Raw genomic sequence first — 21,653 nt, forward strand, 5'->3', positions numbered from 1 at the left:
GAAGTCGCCGACGTGCCTCAGAGGGGCGTTGTCGGAATGGTTCCGAGGCGGTTGGAGTCTTGCAGTTGCTGCCGAAGGTTTGACAGGGACGAGTGACAAGGAGGCGGCCGGGCAGGAGCGGCCTCCGGGGGTAAGGCGTCCCGGGACGCTGGCCTCGCGCAGGCTGCGAGTCTGCGAGGCTGGGGTGTGCGCGGGCCTGCTGACAGCACAGTGTAGCGGGGCCCGTGCGAGCAAAAAGCTTGGGCTCCGAACATCGGAGCCGGCCTCCTTCCCGCCGTCACCCTTGCTGCTGTCTGCGCAGCTCTTGCTACCTGCGTCGCCCCAAAATAGGAGAAACGCTTAGGACTCTGGGCCTCATAGGCGCTGCATACCTCATTCACCACGTGGCCATCTGTACCTTGATGTCCCATCTGTAGAATGCTATTACTTACTTCAGCACTACTCCTCGGAAACTTGTAGGACTAAATGAGTCGGTTCAAGTCGGGTGCGGGGTGGGCGTGTGTGTTTTAGTAAGTACTTACCAGACGTTAGCTGTGTCAGCCCGTAAGACAGCATCTGGTAAATGATAGTGGTCACGCTTGCTTAAATAAGTGGATGAAAGTCAAACTGGCTATGACTAGTATTAAGAGAAATATCAACCCTGGGATGGGAAATTTGTCTGTGACAGGGAGATTTCTTTATTTGTTGTGGCTTCCAAAGCAGGGTACAGCAGAATGAGGTGTTTCAGATAAGAGACATTTATTTGCTCACAGTTCTGGAGGATGGATGGTCATGAATGTGGTGGCATCAGGTTTGCTTGCTTTAGAGGACTGTTCTGGCATGCAGGTGGTGACCCTGATACTGTGCCACTCCAGCATTGACATTTCTGCTTGTATCTACATTTTCTTAAGTAAGATCATCAGTTATATTGGAACAGGACTCATGCTAATAGACTCTTTTTAGCCCAGTTGCCTTATTAAAGGTATAATCTTTACAGATAATCAAATTATGAGGTTCCAGAGAATGCAACAGAATACATAAAGAGCCCATTTTGGTGGCATGCACTTGTAATGCCAGCATTGGGTAGATGGAAATAGGTGGATCCCTGGAGCCTCACATCTCAATAAGAGATCTTGTCTCAAAAAAACAAGGTGGACAGCTCCTGAGGAACAATGCTCAAGGTTGGCTTCTGGCCTTCACACATGTGTACCCACATATACACTGAACAGGCACACATATCTGTACTGTAGTTAACTAGGGATCCCTCTAAAGCTTGATATAAAGCTCCACAGAAAACTTCCCTCAAATCATCCCCTGGTGTTAACTGCTTGGCAGAATCACCTAACCACACAGAAAGACCTTTGCTGTGGGTGCCTCCTATGTTAAAATTCCATTAAGACGACTCTTTCTTTGAGAAGCTCCTCTTCATTCACACCATCCCAAGCGTTTTCTTCTGTTTCTACTTGGCATTTCTTCAATTGGCATTTCCATTGTTTGATGTCTTTCACACTGATCTTTCTGCTGTTATATTTTTGGTTTTGATTGTAGCTTGCTGAAGGAACCCCATAGTTCTCTATTACTAAACGATAAGCTGAATACCTGTGAGGCCCCATACACTTTCAGGTATCAGAGTTACAATGGTCAGTGAAACAGATCTGGACTGTATCTTTGCCACATAAAGACTGTCACTTCTGCCAGCTAGGTTGCACTCCTAATAGTCCACTCAACTGTGAACTTATCAGTGGATCAACCCACTGAGGAATTCACACCCTCATCATCTAGCCACCTCACATTTGAACTCTGCTGCACTGAGGATTGAGCCTTAAATCTTTGGGAACTATTTTATATCCAAACTACAGTTTAGCGTGAGAGGGTCCCTGTAGGTGTTACAGCAGGCAAGGAAAAATTTATCAGTGTAAGATAAAAGTGAAATTTGATCAGCCCAATTTTTTTTTAACTGGTGTTGGGCCAGGCCAGGACTTCTAGAGCCTGACCCAGATCGTTTTACTGTACTTAAAGCACAATGCAGTTTTGGAGAAGAAAGTTTTTTGATAACAATTAACTTAGTCCCAAGTGCACAGCAATTTTAAGACATGTTTACACTGAGATTTTTTTTATTTTTATAAAGTAATCTGGCTTATTTCACAAAAATGAATACTGTTGACTCAGAAATAGTACCCAGATTTAGGGTCTAGAAATACTGACTGAGGTAAACAGGCATTGTGTTATTTATTTAGGTTGCTGTACAAATGACATCTCTCACATGGATGAGTTTTAGGGCCTAAAAGTAATACTCAAGGTTTTCAGAGGAAAGGGTCTGAGATAGGTAAAACATCAATTCTTGGCAGGGCCTGGCTCAAAAGGATCACCACATTTCCTTCAGCATGCCAGAAAGCAGCTAAGACCTCATTCCACTGAAGAGGTAAGCTGTGTCTTTAACTTTCCTGGCCTCTTCAGTGTCTACCTGTGCATAAGGCCTTTTTTGCCCTCTACAGTTTAGTGCAGCAGATTGCTATTTATATCCTCAATGTCCTCCCACTCTTCTTCCACTGTGTTTGGATTCCAGACAGCTGTGTGTCTGCATATCTAGCTATAATTATTCCATTAGGTGTGTGCTGCCTTCACTAGAATTGATGCTTCCTGGAGACCTGGTGTGCTGCACTCACTGTTATTGTCCTAGAGTGTAGTGTATGGTAGTTACTCTATAGGTAGATGCGGGATGACCAGGTTTTCTGTATCCACACAGGAGCTTATTGTCTCCTTTTCAGTCAGAGTCAGGGTTATCATAAGTCATGAAGCTCAGTGTAACCTGTCCTCTGCCTCCATGGTATGCTGTCTACTACTCAGCCTTACTCTGAAGCCCAGCAATTCTTCATCTAAAGGTCCCCAGACCTGCTGGTCACAGACCCCAGGAACCTGCACACCCCATTCATTCCCTTGCTTCCCCTACACCTGTGATTGGCACAGCTAAGCAGACATGGTGCTTTGTGATAGTGATTTGCTGTCTCTCTAGTGATGGTAGTTATCTTAACTTTATCCTATCTTCCCAAATGGGGTCCTGATTTTCTCCAGCTTTGATTTCACTGACCTGTGTGTAGGTGTGTATTCGTTATTTTCATTGCTGCTATAGCAAAAAGTCTGATACTAGCAACTTAAGGAAGAGGTTATTTTGGCTTATAGTCTGAGGGTGCAGTCCATCATGGCAATGGAGGCCTGGTGGCAGGAGCAAAAAACAGGTGTTGACATCGCATTTGCACCCAGGAAGCAGGGAGGTGCACGCTACTGCTCAGCTGCTTTCTTACTTATATTCAGCCTGGGACCCCAGCCATGGGATGGTGTCACCTACATTCAGGGGTAACATCCCTCATGTGACTTCCCCGCTCATTTAAGCCTTTCTGACACTGAGAAGGGTGCATCCCTGGGGGTCTCAGTCCCATTAAGTTGAAGGTCAAGATTAAGCATCACAAGGTATTTAATAAATACAGGTTTGATCTTAGCTGATTGACTTTTTTTAACATTTGTTTGTGTATATGTATTGTTTTTTTATTTTTAATTTGACATATTCATAGCTGGCCATAAAAGAAATGCATACAGTATTATCATAGCCATATTCTAGATTAGCACACTCACGTGCTTTGGGTTTCACATAGCTAATGACTTCCATAATGGATCACTAAAAGGAGACATTTCCATATTGCAGAGAGTTGGGCTGAACAGCTCTGGGCTAGATGTTGCCAAAACAGCTCAGTGGGTAGGTGTGCATTTTAAGCAGTAAACCTTGATGGACATAATGAAAGCCAAGGGTGGTTTGTGCATTTGAGGCCTCTTTTGTCCCAGTGGTGTCCTTGAGAGTCTCTTACCTGCATTCTCTGCTGTAGGTCTCATGGTCTAGTATGGACCCTGTTGCTATTCACAGCTGCCACCTCCTCCAGCAGCTGCGAGAGCAGCGGATCCAAGGCCTGCTCTGTGACTGCATGCTGGTGGTAAGGGGAGTCTGCTTCAAAGCACACAAGAACGTGCTGGCAGCCTTCAGCCAGTATTTCAGGTGAGTACCTCACACTATGTCCTTCACTGCCAAGGAGACCCTGGCAGGAAAGCATCGTGGCTACAGTTCACCTTCCTCGTGGATTTTTCCGTCTTTGTCTTTGTTGTTTAAACAAAATGAGAGTTTTGGGTTTTCTTATTTCTTGAGTTAATATTGTTTTGTATTTAGAGTAACCTGAAAGAAAAATAGACTATTGGCTAAAGTATATGGGGGAATGATTGAAAAGAATTAATTTCAATATTCTCTCTTATTTCCGTTTTTCCGAATAAAATAACTAAGGAATTGAATCTGTGGTAGGAATTTTACTAAGATAGAAATTGGAGTGGAGATGGCTGGCTGTTGTTGTGCACATATGTCATCCCTGTACATAGGAGGCCATAGGAAGAGGATAGAGAGTTCCAGGCCAGCCAAGGCCAGATAGGGATGATTGAAAGAAGAGCAAGAAATCAGCATGGGGAAAGTGTTCAGATACTTTCCCCTCTTCTTCCCTCTCTCCCTACTTGCCTACTTCCCTCCCTTTCTAAATTAAGGCAGTTCAATTTATCCCTCTATTGGAGTGTTGTCAGAAAATCTTTGGTTTAACTTTAATTTAATTATTCTTGCCATAGTTTTGGCTTATGTGATTTACCTTTTTGGGGGGTGAGGGTGGAGTTTTGGTTTTCTTTTCAAGACAGGGTTTCTCTGTGTAGCCTAGCTGTCCTGAGCTCTCTTTTAGAACAGGCTGGCCTTGAACTCACATCAGTCCACTTGCCTCTGCCACCCTGAGTGCTGAGATTAAAGGCATGTGCCACCACGCCAGACTATGATTTACTCATATACTAAATAACAATAAGCAGTTGTAGTTCAATGTAGATAAACCGTTGTACAATTGCCTGTTCTTTAGAAGTAAATTCTCTGGTTAGTAAATCTCTCTTTAGACACCAAGCTTCTCTTTGGTACACATTTACCTGCTTTGGTCAGCAGTGTATGGAGAATGACCTTCTGTTCCCCTGATAACCCTACACTGTGGCAGTAAGCCTTGGATTCTTGTGTGCACTGTTCCACACACTTTATGACTCAGTTCAGTACAGTGGATGGCAGTTTTTGTCCTGTGCAGAATGAGCCCATATTCTTGGGCTTTGCTGTCTTCAGTTTCTTCCCTCTTCCCGGGACAGTTAGCTCTTGCAGGTGTGGTGTGTTGGCTGTTCTGAGCTGGTATAAAAACCGAAGGCTGTTGGCAAAATGTTTGCAGCAGGTTTGAGACAGTTATGTACCCAAATCATCTTCTCAAGTTGTGCTTGATGCCAGTTCCCTCACTGTGAGCTTGCCTCGTACTGGAACAAGGAGCCCAGACCTCTTGCCTTTTTCTTCATTAAGTCAAGGTGCATTTCTTCCTGTTGATTTATGAACCTTTGAGTCTCTGCAAAAGTTAGCAGTGAGAAAGGCATGGTAGCTGGCACACCAAGCACTGGGAAAGCAGAGGCAGGTAAATCTCCATGGGTTCTAGGCCAGTCTGGTCTACATAGCAAGTCCCAGGCCAGCTAAGTCTACGTAGTAAGAACCTGTTTCAGAAAACCAAAAACCAAACCAAAACAAAAAAACCTTAGCAGCCAAATTACAGGTTATATAGGGATTATGTACTGAGGCTTGGTTATTCTTTCTGTCTTTATCTTTAGAAGTTGTAAGGTACTTAGGTCTATAAATATTTGCATGTATGTTTTATGATGTGAAATGTATCATGTCAGACTGAAGTATGTAATGTCCCTTTTTCCTTTTTTTGCTGTTGTATGTCATTGTATAATTGCTGCATGTGGTTATTTATACTTTGAGCAGTATAGATCATGTTCCATAGAGTTCCTGCATGAGGACCTGAGTTTGATCCCCAGGACCCACATGAAAAATCCAGGCATGGTGGTATATGCTTCTAATTCCAGAGCTGGGGAAACAGAGACAAATGGATCCTTGGGGCTCAGTGGCCAGCCAGATTCACCTTCTTTGTAAGATCTGGGCCAGTTAGAGACTCTGTTCTCCTAAAACAGGGTGGTGGTGCTTGAGGAACAGCACCCAAGGCTTACCTCTGCCCTCCACATTTGTGCACGTGTGCACGCACACACACACAGTACACTTAAACACAATCAAATAAAAAAATAGTGAAATAAAACAATAAAAATGAATTAACTTGGGGAATAAAACATTAAAAATAGTTGTGACAAATGCTTTAGTGTTCATAGAAATAATATTTTGAAATTTTTTATGAACTTGAAAAGAAAAAGTTAGCAGAATATGAAAGTAGCTAATGCATTCTTTCTTTTGAAAGTAGCTAATGCGTTCTTTCTTTTGTCAGGAGCCTCTTTCAGAACTCTTCAAGCCAGAAGAACGACGTTTTTCACCTAGATGTTAAAAACGTCAGCGGCATAGGGCAGATCCTGGACTTCATGTACACGTCACATCTCGACCTTAACCAGGACAACATTCAGGTGATGCTGGACACGGCGCAGTGTTTGCAAGTGCAGAATGTTCTGAATCTGTGCCACACATTTCTGAAGTCGGCCTCTGCAGCACAGCTGCCAGGCTTGCCCTGTGCCGGTGCCTTCTCCCTGCAGAGTGTGCCTCTGGATGGCACCTGTGCGGGAGGTGAGCACTACCCTCCTCACCCGCTGCAGGAGTGCCCTGCAGAAGGCCCGCATGCTAAAGTCCTGGCTGAGCTGAATCCTCATGCTCCATCAGCAGGTTTCAGTCGTCCCACAGGAGAAGGGTCGAAACTGGATGCTACAGGTGGCAGCTGCCCAGAGCTGCCCAGCAAACAGCCCAACTACTATTACAAACTCAGAACATTGTACAGCAAGCAGTACTACAAGCAAACCGCCTGCCCCAGCCAGGAGCCTGTGGCAGAACAGCCACTCCCTCCCAGTGCCTCCACAGACCTCACTGCAGCTGACTCACAGCCTTCTGTGGAGGGCCGTCCAGGCGCTCTGAACTCTCCAGAGCACTTGCCTTCCACCTTCCTGGCTCCAACTGTCAGGAACTCTGGCATTGACCCTGAGGCTGACCCCCTTTGCCAGCTACCTGCCAAGCAGATGCGCCTAAAGAAGGCCATGCACCTGAAGAAACTAAACTTTCTCAAGTCCCAGCAGTCAGCTGAGCATACTTTGCGTCCTGAGTCAGAGAATGGGTTGGTCAGGAGGGAGGAATCTGCTGCTAAGGAAGATGCAGGAGAGAGAGCCAGGAGCCAGACCACTGAAGAAAAAGGGAGCGAAGAACTGGGTCCTGAGAGCAGTCATGAGGCAGAGGTGCCGGGAGCCCCAGCCACATGGGAAGACCCATCCCAGGCCCTCCAGTCCCAGAGACAGTATGCGTGTGAATTGTGTGGGAAGCCTTTTAAACACCCAAGCAATCTGGAGCTGCACAAACGGTCTCATACAGGTACACTGCCCCGAGCTCCCAGGCACAGAGGAGGAAGCAGCCTTGCCCATCTCCTTGGCAGGCCTTATCTGTAAGACACTTGACTCCTCGGTGGAGCCACTATCTGTACTGAGGCTCCAGGGTGCTAGCTGCCATCTGCTGCACTTTTTGATGACATGTGCTTATGTTGTGTGCAGAGCGTCATCAAGCTGCTGTAAAAAGATGGCGTCCTTTCATGATCGGTTCCACCTGTCTGGTGCACAGTCAGCTGCTTTGATACACTCAGATTTCTAACTCTAAAACAGGCACTGTTTTAGTTATCTCTTTAGGGTCCTTAAGCTTATTTTCTCAGCAGATTGTAGATGGATAGTGAACAGTAACATTAGATTTGAATCCTTCTTAAACTTTTTTCCAAAGTAATTTTAATATGAAAAGTTAGAATTTTGGAGTCAGGGAAGTAAACTAAGTAAGAACCAACTTTACTTATTTTTTTGTTTGCTTGCTTGTTTTTGTTTTAGTGGTACAAGGATGCTGGACAACTGCTCTGCCATTGAGCTGTGTCTGCCCCCAGCCCCCCTCCTCACCTTATATTTTCAAATGAAAACTGTTCTACCTGAGACATTGAACTTCCAAATGTTTGTTATTTTAATTCCTACTACTGTCTTTCCAAAAAAATGTTTAAGGGTATTATACAATATGCATCACACTGTGTAACACCTATGTCTCACTCTCCCTGGCTAACTGAGATGGAATTATTAGTCATCGTGAATGAATGACAAGGCATAACCGTGAGCTGGGCGGAGTGGCACACAGCTTTAATTTCAGCACTGCGGAGGCAGAGGCGGGCAGATCTCTTGGAGTCTGAGGACAGCTTGGTCTACATAGTGAATTCCAGGACAGCCAAAGCTACAGAGGGAGACCCAGTCTTAGGCATAGCCGCGAGCAGCAACGCATAGCAGCATGCTTCCAGATTGTCCTGTTTGTAAGCTGCAGCTGCCTTCCCTGAAATGCTCTTCCCTGGCACTTTGGACCTCTAGTTTGCTCAGGTGGTTTCCACATCTGTGCATCAGTGGAGACTCTTCACTATTTATAACAGCCTTTGTAGATGTCAGTGTATTCACAAGCCGCCATTGTTCCATCACTACGAGTCTAAAAGGAGACCAACTACAGGCAGCCCTCGCTCAGTCTTGCTATGAAAACAGCTTGATTTAAATTATTCTGTTTGCTAAATTTCCTACAGCCTGAGGAATACTATTGGTTTTATTTCATTTTTCTTTTAGAAACTTACCTGTTGTAGCTTTAAAGGAGAAAAATTAAATTACTAATGCTGGAGAGCACCTGTGAGTGACAGATACAGTCATAGGGCAGAAACACTTCCTCTGACATAAGTGCTGCATTGAGATGGCAGCAGAGCGAGGCCTGGATGCCAGAGATCTGTGAGGCCAGAGCCACAGAATGGTGCTGATGCCACCTTCTTCCTCTCAGAGTGCTGTGGAAGCTGCCAGTGGCCACATGGTGTGTGATGGTGCCCCGCTCATGGCCAATGAGACTTGTGTTTCTCTGTCTTCAAAATGCCTCCTGTTTCATTTCCAACATTGATAGTCACAGCCAATAGGACAAAAGCTCTGTAGAGCCTCAGTTTTAACAATGAAAAGGTCTCCCAAGACCCACTGGAGTACAGTTGCTAAAACCTTGGTCTCTGTCACTATGACTTTTCTTTTTTTAATTCATCTCTTTTATGGGCTCTTGACCTTACCATTATGTATTACTTTCGAAGTTAAAGAAAGAAGGCAAAACACGGGCTTACATGGTCATTATCATCCAGGGCCAAAGACTAGCTTAGTACAATCGCAGAACACTGCAAGCTGCCATTGCCAAGGTCACACGCCCTGTATGCAGAACAGTGTTGTTATTTTTAAGAGGGTATTAGTGTAGCCACTTGAATTGGGGAGAGTAGGGAAATGACAGCTCTTGGAGGTTCAACATCCGTTTATTAGGCTCATGCAGACTAAAGGTAGCATCCTTTAAGTACACCTCCCAGCAGACCTTTGTGGAGAACAACTGTAGCAGTGCCATGTTCTCCCTCTGTTCTGTCCCACAGTGCAATAACTGAGTACCTGCACCCAGAGTGGAGAAGACAGCAGGCCACGCCTCTCCTCTCCACTGTGGAGGCCCATTTCTGTGTCTCAGCCCAGGCAATGAGATAGTGCAGAGGGCTGTTCCTCAGGCCACCTGTGCCCCACTCGTTGGGCTCCTGTGTCCATAGCCCCCACAGTATGTAGGGCTTGTCCACTCTGTTAGGAGTCAGAAGTCAAGTAGAGACATGCAGCAAGAAAGTTGTCATTTGGTTTTGTGCTGAGAGGATGCCGGGCAGTCTTTATTTTACCATAGGTTGTATTTGGAGAACAATTTGACTTTTAGATGAGGTATATAGATTTGAGTTTTATCATCTTTCTGGAGTCTCCAAGTGAGAGATAAGTATTTGGAAGTAGTGATGCCTTGTGCCTCACTTTGGGGATAAACAATGTTATGGGCCGGATGTGGCTCTCACCTGTAATCCCAGCACTCAGGAGGCTGAGGCAGGAATTGCTGAGGGTTCCAGGTCGGCCTGGGCTACAGAGGGAAATTTTGTTCTAAAATAAAACACAAAAGAATGAAATACTTGCTTGGAAAGGGATGACTCAGGAGAGTGAATATTTTAAACAAAAATGATTGTGCAAATTCTTATACTGACAACAAATTATGTTTTGCTTTGTTTTAGGTGAGAAACCTTTTGAATGTAACATTTGTGGGAAACATTTCTCTCAGGTGGGAATACTGTTATTTACTGTTGATAATTGGAAGCCTGAACTCCATTGCTTATTTTATTACCAATAAGACTCACTTTTGTCCTTGGAAGAGAAACCTGTGGTGGTAGCTGCAGGTTAAAGACTTCGGGCTGGGTCAGAACATACATTTCCAGCACATTAGATGGTGCTGCCTTTGTGAGTGAGAGCCCTCGAGGCACCTTTCCTTTTCCTCCACTGATGATGGGCCCCACCCTGGTGTGTTTGAGGTTTCCAGTAGTCCACACAAAGCTTCCCTGGAGCCGCACTATGTGCTGGGCTAGGTCCAAGACAAATACTCTCACTGGGACTACAGGCAATATATTGGGCAAGAATAGACCAAGCCATTTTTATTCCCTACTTTGACTGCAGCCTTTGATCTGACCTCTAGGAAGGTCATTTGGGCATGGTGGAATTTTTTTACATACTTATTGTGCCTTGCTGTGACAAGTACTGTGTTGGGCCTGGACTCAAAGGCATTCAGAAATGTCTCTTCCACACAGAAAGTGTCCAGTGTCATAGTCTGGCTCTGGGCAGCTGCTGTTCTCTCTGAACTAGAGACCTTCTTTTCATGGTCACATTCAGGGTCCCAGGTTTCCAGAGTGGGACTCTGCAGGGGGAATAGTCAGTATTGCTGTCCTATTCAGTGTAGTAGTTCCATAGTGGTGCTGGGTGAAGTTCTGCTCAGCCAGGAAAGTGGCATTGGGCTGGTTTTGTCATAGAACAGGAAACTGATATGGCAGAGATTGGGAAGGAAGCCCTACGGAGCATGGAAGCAGCGAGTGCCACCACACCCTTCTTCCGGGGTCCTTTGAGGGGATTTGTTCTATCTTCCCATGCACCGGCTAGCTTACTCAGTTCACTCTTAGCTCTCCTTGACTCCCTGCAACTCTTGTGGTTGGCCCTGTCTTCCCAGGGTAATGACTTAGGAGCAACATCATCAGGAGCCCCAGCTATGGACAGGTGTTAAGTGATCCCTCTATTACCATTCTCAGGGAGGCCTTCACAGCCTTTCACCTGGGCACCTAGAGTGCAGAGCCTGGCCTCTGAAGCTTAAGGGTTTGAATTTGAACCTGTCTCTGTCAGATTTACTGTCCTGTGACCTTGGATGAACCAGAGTATTGATGTGTTAGACAGGGATGAAGGAGCACCTGCCCTAGAGAGCACAGGAGTAAGGAGTTGTTGAGAGGAGGTTCTTAGAACAGCCTGTATCCTCTCTCATGGCTCTGCACCTCAGTTTTTCTGTGGTCCTCTCCACCACCACACTTTCATCCTAGCTGCTGAGGACTGGGGCCAGTGAGATAACTTAGCAGGTAGGGATGTTGCTGCCAAGTGTGACAAATGATTCCAACACCTGGGATCCATACAGTAGAAGGAAGAAACCAGCTACAGCAAGTTGTCCTCTGGTCTTTATATGTGGGTTTTGTGTGTTCCTCCTTCCCCCAGCACTGCTGCTATACTATCCCTCAGAAATGCCCAGTTCTTGCTTTGAGTAGATCTCTGTCATCTTTTTAAGCAGTGATTTTGGTGTGCAGCCCAGTGTAAGAACCATGCTTTAGACCTTGATCTGTGCCCACCCTCTGCATGCCACCCAGGGTGGCTGTCTGAAAACACCTTTCTTCTGGGCTGGTGTCTGCTTCTGTTTGCTTTTTATGAATACAGAGCTGTCTATAGCTGTGGTTTTCAGATGGATCTTGCTGCTTTATTTTCATAACAGAGTAATGAAACCATTCTGAAAAAGGACTGTTTTAAAAGCCTGATTCAGCAAGAGTTGTATGTTACTAACCTGCCCCTAGCTCTACCACATGCTGGGATGGGACAAACATGAGTAAGATTCTGAGAGGCTCGTTCTTCAGAGGAAGAAATAGCTGTGTGGACAGTCAAGGACAAGGAAACTTGGGACGTATATGCCAGAATACATATAGGAACAGTGCAGAAAGAGAGAAGACAGCAGTCATGGCTGCCTGACAGGCATGGCATTTGGGGCTTGACTGTCGTTGGATAAGCTTTAGAGACTGCTACGACTGTGGGTGGAGGACAGGGTGCTGTTGTCTAAGATACCTAGAAAATAATAGCCTGCCCTCCCATTTCTGCTGTAAATCATTCTGGGAATGACTGGAGTGAACAGTGGTGGTCACAGTGGATTGGGACCAGTGGGTGGCCCCTTCTGATCTGACAGAGTGATAAGTACCAAGTTCCTAAGAGCTTTTTCTTTGGAGAATTTGAAAATTTGAAAACATTTACCAGTAAGAATCTCTGATTCTATTTCCAAAGGATTGGGTGTCTAGAAGGGTTGGTCTGTCTGTACTTATCCACAGCTTTACTGATGTGCCAACAGCCACTGTGGCACATTAGTCAGCATCGTCTTGGGTTGTGGTGATGATGCACTCAGCTGTTTATAGCATCACATTCTCTTAGAGAATGGCCATGTCTTGTGTACTGTGCTTCCTGTGTGGTGCACAAGGACATCAGCACATGGGGGAGAGGGGAAGCCTGGTGAGTCAGCTGTCTTTGAAGAGTAGCAGAGCTGTTCTTTCTTCCCAGGGAGGCAGGAAGAGAAGCTTTGGTCAGCTGGTACCACATAAGCAGAGGTCAGTCTTGGGTGAGAGAGCATGTTTTCTGGTAGTGCTGTCTAGGTGTGGTGGCTTCCCTTGTCCCATGTAGTATGTCAAAAAAGCCTTCTGGGGCAGTTCAGAGGCACAGTCCTAGGTCCTGGGCTGACATCAGAGCAATCGCTTACCCCATCCTTGGTGAAAGTACAAGAAGCGGGGATACCTTAATGACCATGTCCTGAAACACTAACCTGGGGCCCAGGCTTCGGCAGATCTAGTCACATCATTTCATAATGTTAACAGGGGAAGTATATGTTTGTGTCTTTTTGATGTTACTATTTTCTGAAATCCTAAAGACTTGAAATTTAACTAGATGGATAATATCTAAGATGCCTTTTCTGAGTTTGTGAAGCCCTCACTTTTACTCCACTGCCATCTATAGGAAAGAGAGTCCAGGTTTCTTTATTGCTGAATACTTAAGTTTGAGTCCACATCAGAATGTTTATTATAAAATGCTTTATGGTGGTGCACACCTGTAATCTGTTTTTGCAAATATCATCAGCTTTGAAGTTAGCAGATAAACCTGAATTAGGCTAAGCATGATGATACACATCTTTAATCCCAGCTCTCAGGAGGCAGAAGCAGGCAGTTCTGCAAATTTAAGGCCAGCCTGCTCTACATAGTGAGTTTCAAGTCAACCAGGGCAACATAGTGAGACCCAGTCTCGGGAAACAAACAACAACATCAAAACCAGGTGAATTAGCTCTCTCACTCCCAGTATTGTGACCCAAAGCCTCTCAGCACTTCAGCCGACTTCTCTGTAAAATGTAGTACAGCGCTGTAAGCCTTGAGTTAAGCAGTGCATGTGGCCCCTGAGCAGAGCTCTCTGGTCGTAACATAATTCATTGCTTGGCATAGTTTCTGTAAACACAACTGCAGATTTTTTTTTTTTTAAAGATGTGGTCTGTACACTTTGGATACCAATAGCATGGCTAAAAATAAAAAGCATGGATTGATACCTAAAATAACAAGGTCAGGTCTCATGGGCCATCTGTACAAATTACCTGAATTTGCGCTACGGTTAGGTTGTTGGGTTTTTGTGCCCAAATCATTCCATCAGTTTTATTTAATCTGTGTTTGTGTGGTTTGTCATCCGAGTATGTGCTTCTGTGTCTAGGGAATGATGCTGATTTTGGTATAAAAAGACATGTTAAGGTTTTTGTTGCTGTTGCTTTCTCTTGTTGTTTATTTTTTGAGACAGTCTCCCTATGTAGTCCTGGTTACCCTGATACTTGCTTGGTATCATTGGCTTACCGAGGTAGTCTTCCTGCCTCAGCCTTCTATGCTTGTTACACTGTGCATCTGAAGATGGGTTGCAGTTGCTTTAAAACAAGTAATCCCCCGAGGGTATGCAACATAGTGTGTAAAGGGTGTCCTTGCTATAAATGTGTTTAGTTTGTGTGTGTGTGTGTTTCCAGACAGGATTTCTCTGTAACATCCCTGGCTGTCCTGGAACTCTCTTTATAGACCAGGCTGGCCTGGAATTCTCAGAGGCAGAACTTCCCCTACCCCTTCCTTCCTGAGTGCTGGTATTAAAGGTGTGGGCCACCTCTTCCAGCTCAGACTGTGCTCATCATCTGAGCAACTTGAGTAGGATAGTAGAGCTGTCTCTGGTAGAGCAGGTGTTGTGTTGGTGTATGGCCTTCATTTTTCTGAAGTTTGGATGTTGCTGACTAAAGCAATTAATGTTTGAAATCCCACTCTCCAAGGATTGGTATCCCAGGTGGCAAAGTGGATGCCGTGTTGACTGTTCAGGACATGTCAGTTTCTTGTGATTTGCAAAAACAGAGAAGACTTGAACTCACAAGACCAATAACCAGTCCAACCATGGCCCTAAGCAGCTGTTCTGGTTGCCAAATCTCAATTTTTCAGCTGGAAAATAGAATACCGATTGCCAGTGGATATAAAAGCCTGGTTAGAATTTCAGCATGTGGATTTTGCTGTTGACATTTGCCGTGATCTTGTTATTAATAGTCCCTATATTAAAAGTAGGCTGTTTACCAATGTCTGCCAAAGTCCCTCTGGTTATTGAAAGTCCCAGTTTTCTCTCAGTTGTGTTTTTCAAAGTCTTGAATGTTGTGTCTAACTGAGGCTTCCCTGATCAGATTCCACAGGCAGTGTGTTTTGTGTTTGTGAGCTTTTACTCACAGATGAACTATAACCAGAAGTGTCTCCACATTTTGCTTAAGGCTGCTTTCAGAGGTAAAGAGCAAATTTATCAGCTGGCTGTTACTCACTCTTCCTTTTGGCTGTGTTGTGCACTGCAGGATGGCCCGTAGGCCTCTTTGTCTTTGTGGGCGTGTTTGTCAGGAAGACACAGCTTGAGCTGTTCAGGTATATCGAGGAAACGCTTTGCCTCTCAATCCTAATTTGGAACATTTCCAGGTGGCAATTGTAACACGGGGAGCTTTTGCAGCTTTGCTTTCACTATATTAGATAATTTTCTAACTTCATACTGATGAGTGTATGGAAATCTATGTGCAAAACCCTGCTAGCTACATGAACTAGGGATGCAAAGACCTTGTAATGCTGCTGTGGTTCTCTTGAGATACACTCTCGCACAGAGGTAAAAAGTGGAAAGCTGGCCAGGCAGAGCCAATCTTACTGTGAGAAGACACTTTTTCTGGAAACGTCTTTTGCTTCTTTTGAACAAATGCATGTGTTTTAGAAGAAAGTCATGAGCATTGAGATAAGCCCCCTACGTACTAAATTCTCCAGATGACCCTGCATGTGGGTAGTCCTAATTAAGTATATCAAAGTCTCCTTAAAATTAGGCTTGGGAATCCAAGTTCCTGTCCTTTTACTAGGGAGGCATCACAAAGTGGGTACCAGTGTGAGGCCACAGCTGGGCCTCCTTGTGCAGCAGGTGGCTGACCTTGACCTTGTGTAGAGCTTCCTGTCTGCCCTTTACTGGAAGTTTGGTGGGATCTGCTAAATCTGTCAGTTCCCCTTTGAGCTTCTGTTACTTTTTTGGTCCTTCATCATTGGTGTTTCTTGTCCCCTTATAGGCAGGCAACCTTCAGACTCACTTACGCCGGCACTCTGGGGAGAAGCCATACATCTGTGAAATCTGTGGAAAGAGGTCAGTGCTGGGCTTGAGGTGTGACATATGACAGCTGTGGGTGGTCCAAGTGTCTTTCTCCAGGTCCATGTCATTGGCCTCCAGGGCTCATGCAGCCATGGCAGAGCATAAGTGTATTCACTCTGCAACACAGGAGAGAATAAGAAGAAAAGTTAATGGGAAGCATAAAAATCTAGGTCAGGGCCCCAGGAAAGAAAGTTGCTTTACAGGAAACAGATTAGTTTATGCTGAAATGTTCATTCTAAAATCATCCCCAAGGAGGAGACTGTTAGTTAGGGAAAATGTCGCCTGCAACCTGAGTGACTAGACCTCCAGAGAGAAGGCAACAGAAGGTACTAAGCTGTGTTATCAAACCAGGCTGTTGGCTTCAGGACAGAATTGATAACACTGCACCTTGGTGGTTGAGTTTTGACCTGAAAATTGAGTGTTGCCATGGCAACAGAGAATCAGGCTCTTTGGGTGGGGTGGGTTGACACCTTTGCATGGACTCCTTCAGAGGGCATGGGGTAAGTGAGGAGCTTGTCCATTCCTCCTGTGTACATACCACAACCTCAGCCCTCCTTTCCATTGCTTGATAATAGGCCAGCAGATTCTTACTCCATCATCCTGCCTCCAACATCCTGGCTGTTAGAACTGCAGGCCTCAACCAGAAGCTTCACAAGCCTTACAAGCCGGAGGCATGCCCATTGCTCCATGCCTGGGTTCCATCATTTATTTACTCATTCACCTAGCATCTGATACTGCTACCATCTGCTCAGTGCTGTAAGGGGAACATAAACATCAGTAGCTCAGATTCTCTGCCCTTCACAAGTCCGACTTGCAATGTGTGGAGGATAGAGATGAACACAGGATCATTCCAAAGTCAGAATCCTCCACCACACCACAGCACATGCTATCACCATAGAAGAAGGAAATGTGAGCCTTATATGGGTTTTGGGAACGTGGCCTGCCTCTGCATTGGAGGAAAATGGAACAAAGCAAAGGCTGTCGTGCTGACCATGGCTCCCTTTTGTTGCAGCTACTTGAACATAAAGCCAAGCTCTGGGTGGCAATCATCTGGTCATGGCAGGTGCCCAGCAGCACAGACTGAACTGCTTCAATGTACCGTCCACTTCCCATGGGCTCCCAAGTGTATTGCAATGTTGAAAATTAGAATCTTGGGAATTCCATGTAAAATCTTTTCTTTGCCTCACTGACTTGGAGCAACCCACCAGCCATCATGGGGTGGGGGTGAGGGGCAGCCAGGAAGGAGTAGCCTTTCACATCATGGGTGAGGAGGTCCTTGCTGCCTTCCTAAGATTGTTAGTTACTCCACACTCACTGTTTCCCATCCAGAAACATAGGTGGTAGGGTGAAAGGGCTTCTGGTGTTTGGAGACAGTTTTGGAAGATGACAGTAGTCAGATACTCAACATGTCCTGGGCTGGGGGTAGCTGCTTGGTGAACACTGGTTCCTTTTTCATCCCCTTCTCTGTCTCTCTGTCTTGGGATAGATGTGTATAAGTCTCAAAGTAAGTGAGCTTATTTTCTAGGATGGGTGCAGGAGACCCAGACTATCATGGCCTGAAGCCTGGAATCTGTATTTCACCCTAGGATTAGCAGAGCTGGCTTCATGGCCAAGACCAGGCAGAGCTCACCCTGTGTTCCTCAGTGTGTGCCTTGAGCTGATACACAGCATGGGGTGTTTCCCACAAGCCCAATAATGGCAGCAGGATGTCAACAGCACCTTCCTCTGAAGTCTGAGATTTGCCAGTGAGGTGGCTCAGAGAGTAAAGGCTCTTGCAGCCAAGCCTGGTGACCTGAGTTAGTTCCAAGGACCCATAGAGTGGAAGGAGAGAACTAATTCCCTCAAGTTGTCCCCTGACCTCCACTTGCATGCTGCAGTGTATGTGCACATGCAGTAAATAAATAAATGTAATTTTTTAAGGTAAGAAAATGAACCATGAGTCTCTGTCTCACTGAACTGTTGCCTTTCTGGTCTTGTACTGTTGGAAACTAGAAAGTGTGATGAAGCAAACAGGAAGCATCTTAAAACCAAAAGGCTGGCACCACTTTCTGCCTGAAACTGAAATGGAAGTGTGTGGGGCAGCCCATCAACCCTGAATGGTCCTCCTTGTCAGGGTCTCATCAGTCTCACCAGGTTCCTGATAGGACTTTGCACTTCCTTGCAGGTTTGCGGCCTCTGGTGATGTCCAACGCCACATCATCATTCACTCTGGAGAAAAGCCACACTTGTGTGACACATGTGGCCGAGGTATTGCTGAGTGAGCGACTCCCATTGTTCTCACGGTCACTGCTTCAGGTTCCTGTCTGTCAGCCTAATACCTGCTATGGTCTGTCTAGGGTTCAGCAATTTCAGCAATTTGAAGGAGCACAAAAAGACACACACAGCTGACAAGGTGTTCACCTGTGATGAGTGTGGGAAGTCCTTCAACATGCAGAGGAAGTTGGTGAAGCACCGTGTGCGGCACACAGGAGAGCGGCCCTACAGCTGCCCTGCCTGCGGTGAGTCTGATGTTGGCCGGCCAGAAGCTAGCCTCATCCTGAGTGAGGTGGAGTGGCCCACCCTGCTGCTGGCTGCCATGAGTTGCTCTTTTCTTACAGAGGTAGAAGTGGTAGTTCCTTTGCCTCTTCATAAGAATGATGCCACATATCATACTCTACATCTATGAGGCATCAGGAACCAACCCTGATGCTCCAGATACAAAGCAACTCCAAGCCCCGTCACCAAGAGCTGGCAGCCCTAACGGGAAGGGGTGGAGTGTGGGAGAACACTTTGGGGACAAAGGGCGTGCTTCTTGGAGTCACAGATTAGAAAGCAAAGGGCCTATCTAGGCCTTAGTGAGAGCACTGATGGTACATGGAGAGCAAGTATCTCTCCACCGCAGGTGCCTTGCTGCACAGGCGAAGACTAAGAGCTGGCACCTGTAGCTTGTCACCACTGCATGGAATCAAAAGTCATGCACCCCAGGCACCTGAGGAGGCCATGTGCCCATGTGCCCATTGCATGTGTCAGATTGACAAGGCTAATGGAGCTGTGATATACTAAGTTACTGATCTTTATTGTGACCTGTTCAGAGCAGTTAGGTGGGTGGGTGGGGGGGTTCCTCAGAGTGCACCTGGATATTAGGCTCTACAGGTCTGGGACTGCAGTTGGCATCTGACAGCACAGAGCTTTGGGAATGCAGCCAGAATTTCATTCCTGTCTCTGTTTTGACAGATCTAGCCAACTCCACATTGTCCTAGTAACTGTGAGGTCAGGTTTTACTCCTCTCTTCATTGTAACTCCATATGATTAAAGTTTATACATGCTAAGTACCCTATAGATGGTGGTGGCAACTTCCCAGTAATTCCCAGTGAAAGTTAAGATAGAAAGCCACCACGACACACAGTATTAAAGAAAGAGCCAGAAACTACCGAGCCATAGATTACTAAAAACATTACAAGGACAACACATCAAGCTGTGAAGATGCCTGACATTGGGTAAAACATAGTGAGCTCTTCGTGTGTGCTGTTTCAGGCTTTATATGGAGGTATTTAAGAGTTCTTGCTTGGAGTCCTATCTAGTTTGATTGTTCAAAGGCATTCTTATTTGTACCCCAACCCCACCCACATGCCCCTGTTACGCTACAAGGCCTACATAGCTGAAGTTCAAAGGCAGTGGCATTCAGTAAGGGAGTTCTCAGTAGTCCAATGTTCCTGGGGTGTTTCTCTTCAGGGAGCTCTCTACATGTTAGCACCTTTGCAGTCACCTACTGAGTTCCTGCTTCTCACAAGGAAGCAGTCTAAAGGACGAGTATGTGCACGTCTTTGGTACAAGCTGACTGCACAGACATCAGAAAAGGGGTGTTTGTAGGTCCTAGCTGGCCGTGCTGCACTGCAGCCACTCCTGCCTGGCTGCCACCACCACCATTCCTAACAGAAACTAGATTGGTTTGGGCTTCAAAGGTCTAGCCCTAGTGACTCACTCTCACTAGCTGGGCCACCTCTCCTAAGAGTTCTTCATCCTTCCTAAATACCATCCTCAGTTGGGGAGCATCAAGGAACACTTTAGGTTCAAATGACAGTAGTGTTGCACAGGTGCACCATTGCTGAGGAAGGCTGTACTTGAGCCCAATGTGGGAGTGTCCATGGCTGCCTAGGCAGGCCCCTAGCATCAAGGCCTAGAGCACTTGTTCTGAGTCTCAAACTGCAAGGGTCCATTGGAGAAGGACTTAGCTAAAGTGAGGGTGTCATGGCCCACCAGCTTCCCTTAGATCAGCTGTTCAGAAAGAGGGGATTCTTCCACTTCTAAAGTACCCCTTCTCTGCAGGGAAGTGCTTTGGGGGCTCAGGAGACCTGCGCAGGCATGTCCGTACTCACACTGGGGAAAAGCCATATAGCTGTGAGATCTGCAGCAAGTGTTTCACACGTTCTGCAGTGCTGCGGCGGCACAAGAAGATGCACGGCCGAGCTGATGCCAGGAGCCCAGCCGTGCTGGATGAGCTGAGCCAGGCCATTGAGACCTCTGACCTGGACAGGTCCCAGAGCTCTGACTCCTTCTCCCAGGATGTGTCCGTCACACTGATGCCTGTGTCTGTCAAGCTCCCTGTGCACCCAGTGGAAAGTTCTGTGGCAGGATTTGATGGTCACTGTACTGGCTCCTACAGTAAGTTACGCTCCATACTCCACCCTCCTAGCATGAGTGACCAGGACAAACTGGGCCTGGATTCTGCCAAACTGGCCAAGCCCCAAGAGCTGCAGAGCCAGCCGCAGGCCTATGCTTACTCAGATGTGGACACATCAGTAGGTGCTGAGCAGCCACAGACTGATGGCATGGCTGTGTCCCGCTCTTCCCTGGCCACTTTGGACAACCATTGCACGGAGCCACTGGGCAGCCGGGCACCTCCGGTGACTTACAGGAACTCTGAGGGACAGTTTTTCTCTAGTATGACTCTGTGGGGGTTGGCAATGAAGACGCTTCAGAATGAACATGAGCTGGAGCAGTGATATGCCATCTCAGAACACTGGAGAAAAGGGGCCTTCCTGCCCAGGCCAGCTCTCTTTCAACTCTGGAGTTGAAAGTTAGATAGTTCCCTCCCAGTGATTGCTGGGAGCTCCAGTGCCGTGAGTCCGGGAATTGGGAGAAAGACCTGCTCGCCCCCTGCTGGTTCCAGGGAGGCAGACCACATAGGGCTGTTTCCACAGCAGCCTAGGCTATCAATGTGTCAGTGTACCTCCTCCTGTCAGCTACTGTACATTTTGGTCCTGTGAAATGACATATGTATACATAAAAATACAGATATTTTTACATTTTTATAAGATTGAAGTTTTTAGTATCTTATATTTTTAAATATTTATACAGATTATATTTGTATATGGAACTTGTAATTTAATTTGAATAAATGAGCTTGATTTTCTATACAATGTTTTATATTTTGTAATTTTTTTCAGGACTTTTTATTTATTTATTTTTGGCCAGGGTCTCACCATGTAGGTCTAGCTAGCCTTGAAGTGTCTGTTTATTTGACTAGGCTGACCTTGAACTCACAGAGGTCTACCTGTGTCTGCCTCCCAAGTGCTAGAATTAAAGGCATGTACCACCATGCTCAGTTCTCAAAGCATTTTTATTACCCTGAAGAACTTAGGACTATAAAAATACGTGTCAATACAGAAGATCCTGGGTTTGAGCCTCAGCACCACCCAGATATGAAATAACTTTCACTGACTTGTCTGTAAGCCCTGAGTTCA

General features: G+C 46.0%; 1 protein-coding gene across 3 annotated transcripts; it reads left to right on the forward strand.

The window, feature by feature from the left end:
• Positions 1–11: 11 nt before the first annotated feature.
• Positions 12–21,329, forward strand: Zbtb49 (zinc finger and BTB domain containing 49). 3 transcript variants are annotated; one of them, XM_021649642.2, is made up of 8 exons: positions 12–130; positions 3,858–4,024; positions 6,348–7,426; positions 10,167–10,213; positions 15,851–15,924; positions 18,095–18,177; positions 18,267–18,428; positions 20,236–21,329. In XM_021649642.2, the coding sequence occupies exons 2-8, from the start codon at positions 3,873–3,875 to the stop codon at positions 20,910–20,912; spliced, it is 2,274 nt and encodes a 757-aa protein (XP_021505317.1). In that variant the 5' UTR covers positions 12–130; positions 3,858–3,872; the 3' UTR covers positions 20,913–21,329. The 3 variants fall into 3 exon arrangements, with proteins under 3 accessions (XP_021505317.1, XP_060221386.1, XP_060221385.1); XM_060365403.1 differs by lacking the exons at positions 12–130; positions 3,858–4,024; positions 15,851–15,924 and having other exon boundaries at positions 7,027–7,426; XM_060365402.1 differs by lacking the exons at positions 12–130; positions 3,858–4,024; positions 10,167–10,213 and having other exon boundaries at positions 7,027–7,426.
• Positions 21,330–21,653: the final 324 nt, after the last annotated feature.

The sequence above is a fragment of the Meriones unguiculatus genome, chromosome 12 (assembly GCF_030254825.1).
Source record: "Meriones unguiculatus strain TT.TT164.6M chromosome 12, Bangor_MerUng_6.1, whole genome shotgun sequence".
In the NCBI taxonomy this organism is placed as follows: domain Eukaryota; kingdom Metazoa; phylum Chordata; class Mammalia; order Rodentia; family Muridae; genus Meriones; species Meriones unguiculatus.

Bases quoted from the DNA above. Each gene is read 5' to 3' on its own strand.
- Zbtb49 (XM_021649642.2), top strand. From the start codon at position 3,873: ATGGACCCTGTTGCTATTCACAGCTGCCACCTCCTCCAGCAGCTGCGA. The intron at 18,178-18,266 runs GTATTGCTGAGT...TGGTCTGTCTAG, and splicing joins GTGTGACACATGTGGCCGAG to GGTTCAGCAATTTCAGCAAT. The intron at 18,429-20,235 runs GTGAGTCTGATG...CCTTCTCTGCAG, and splicing joins CTACAGCTGCCCTGCCTGCG to GGAAGTGCTTTGGGGGCTCA.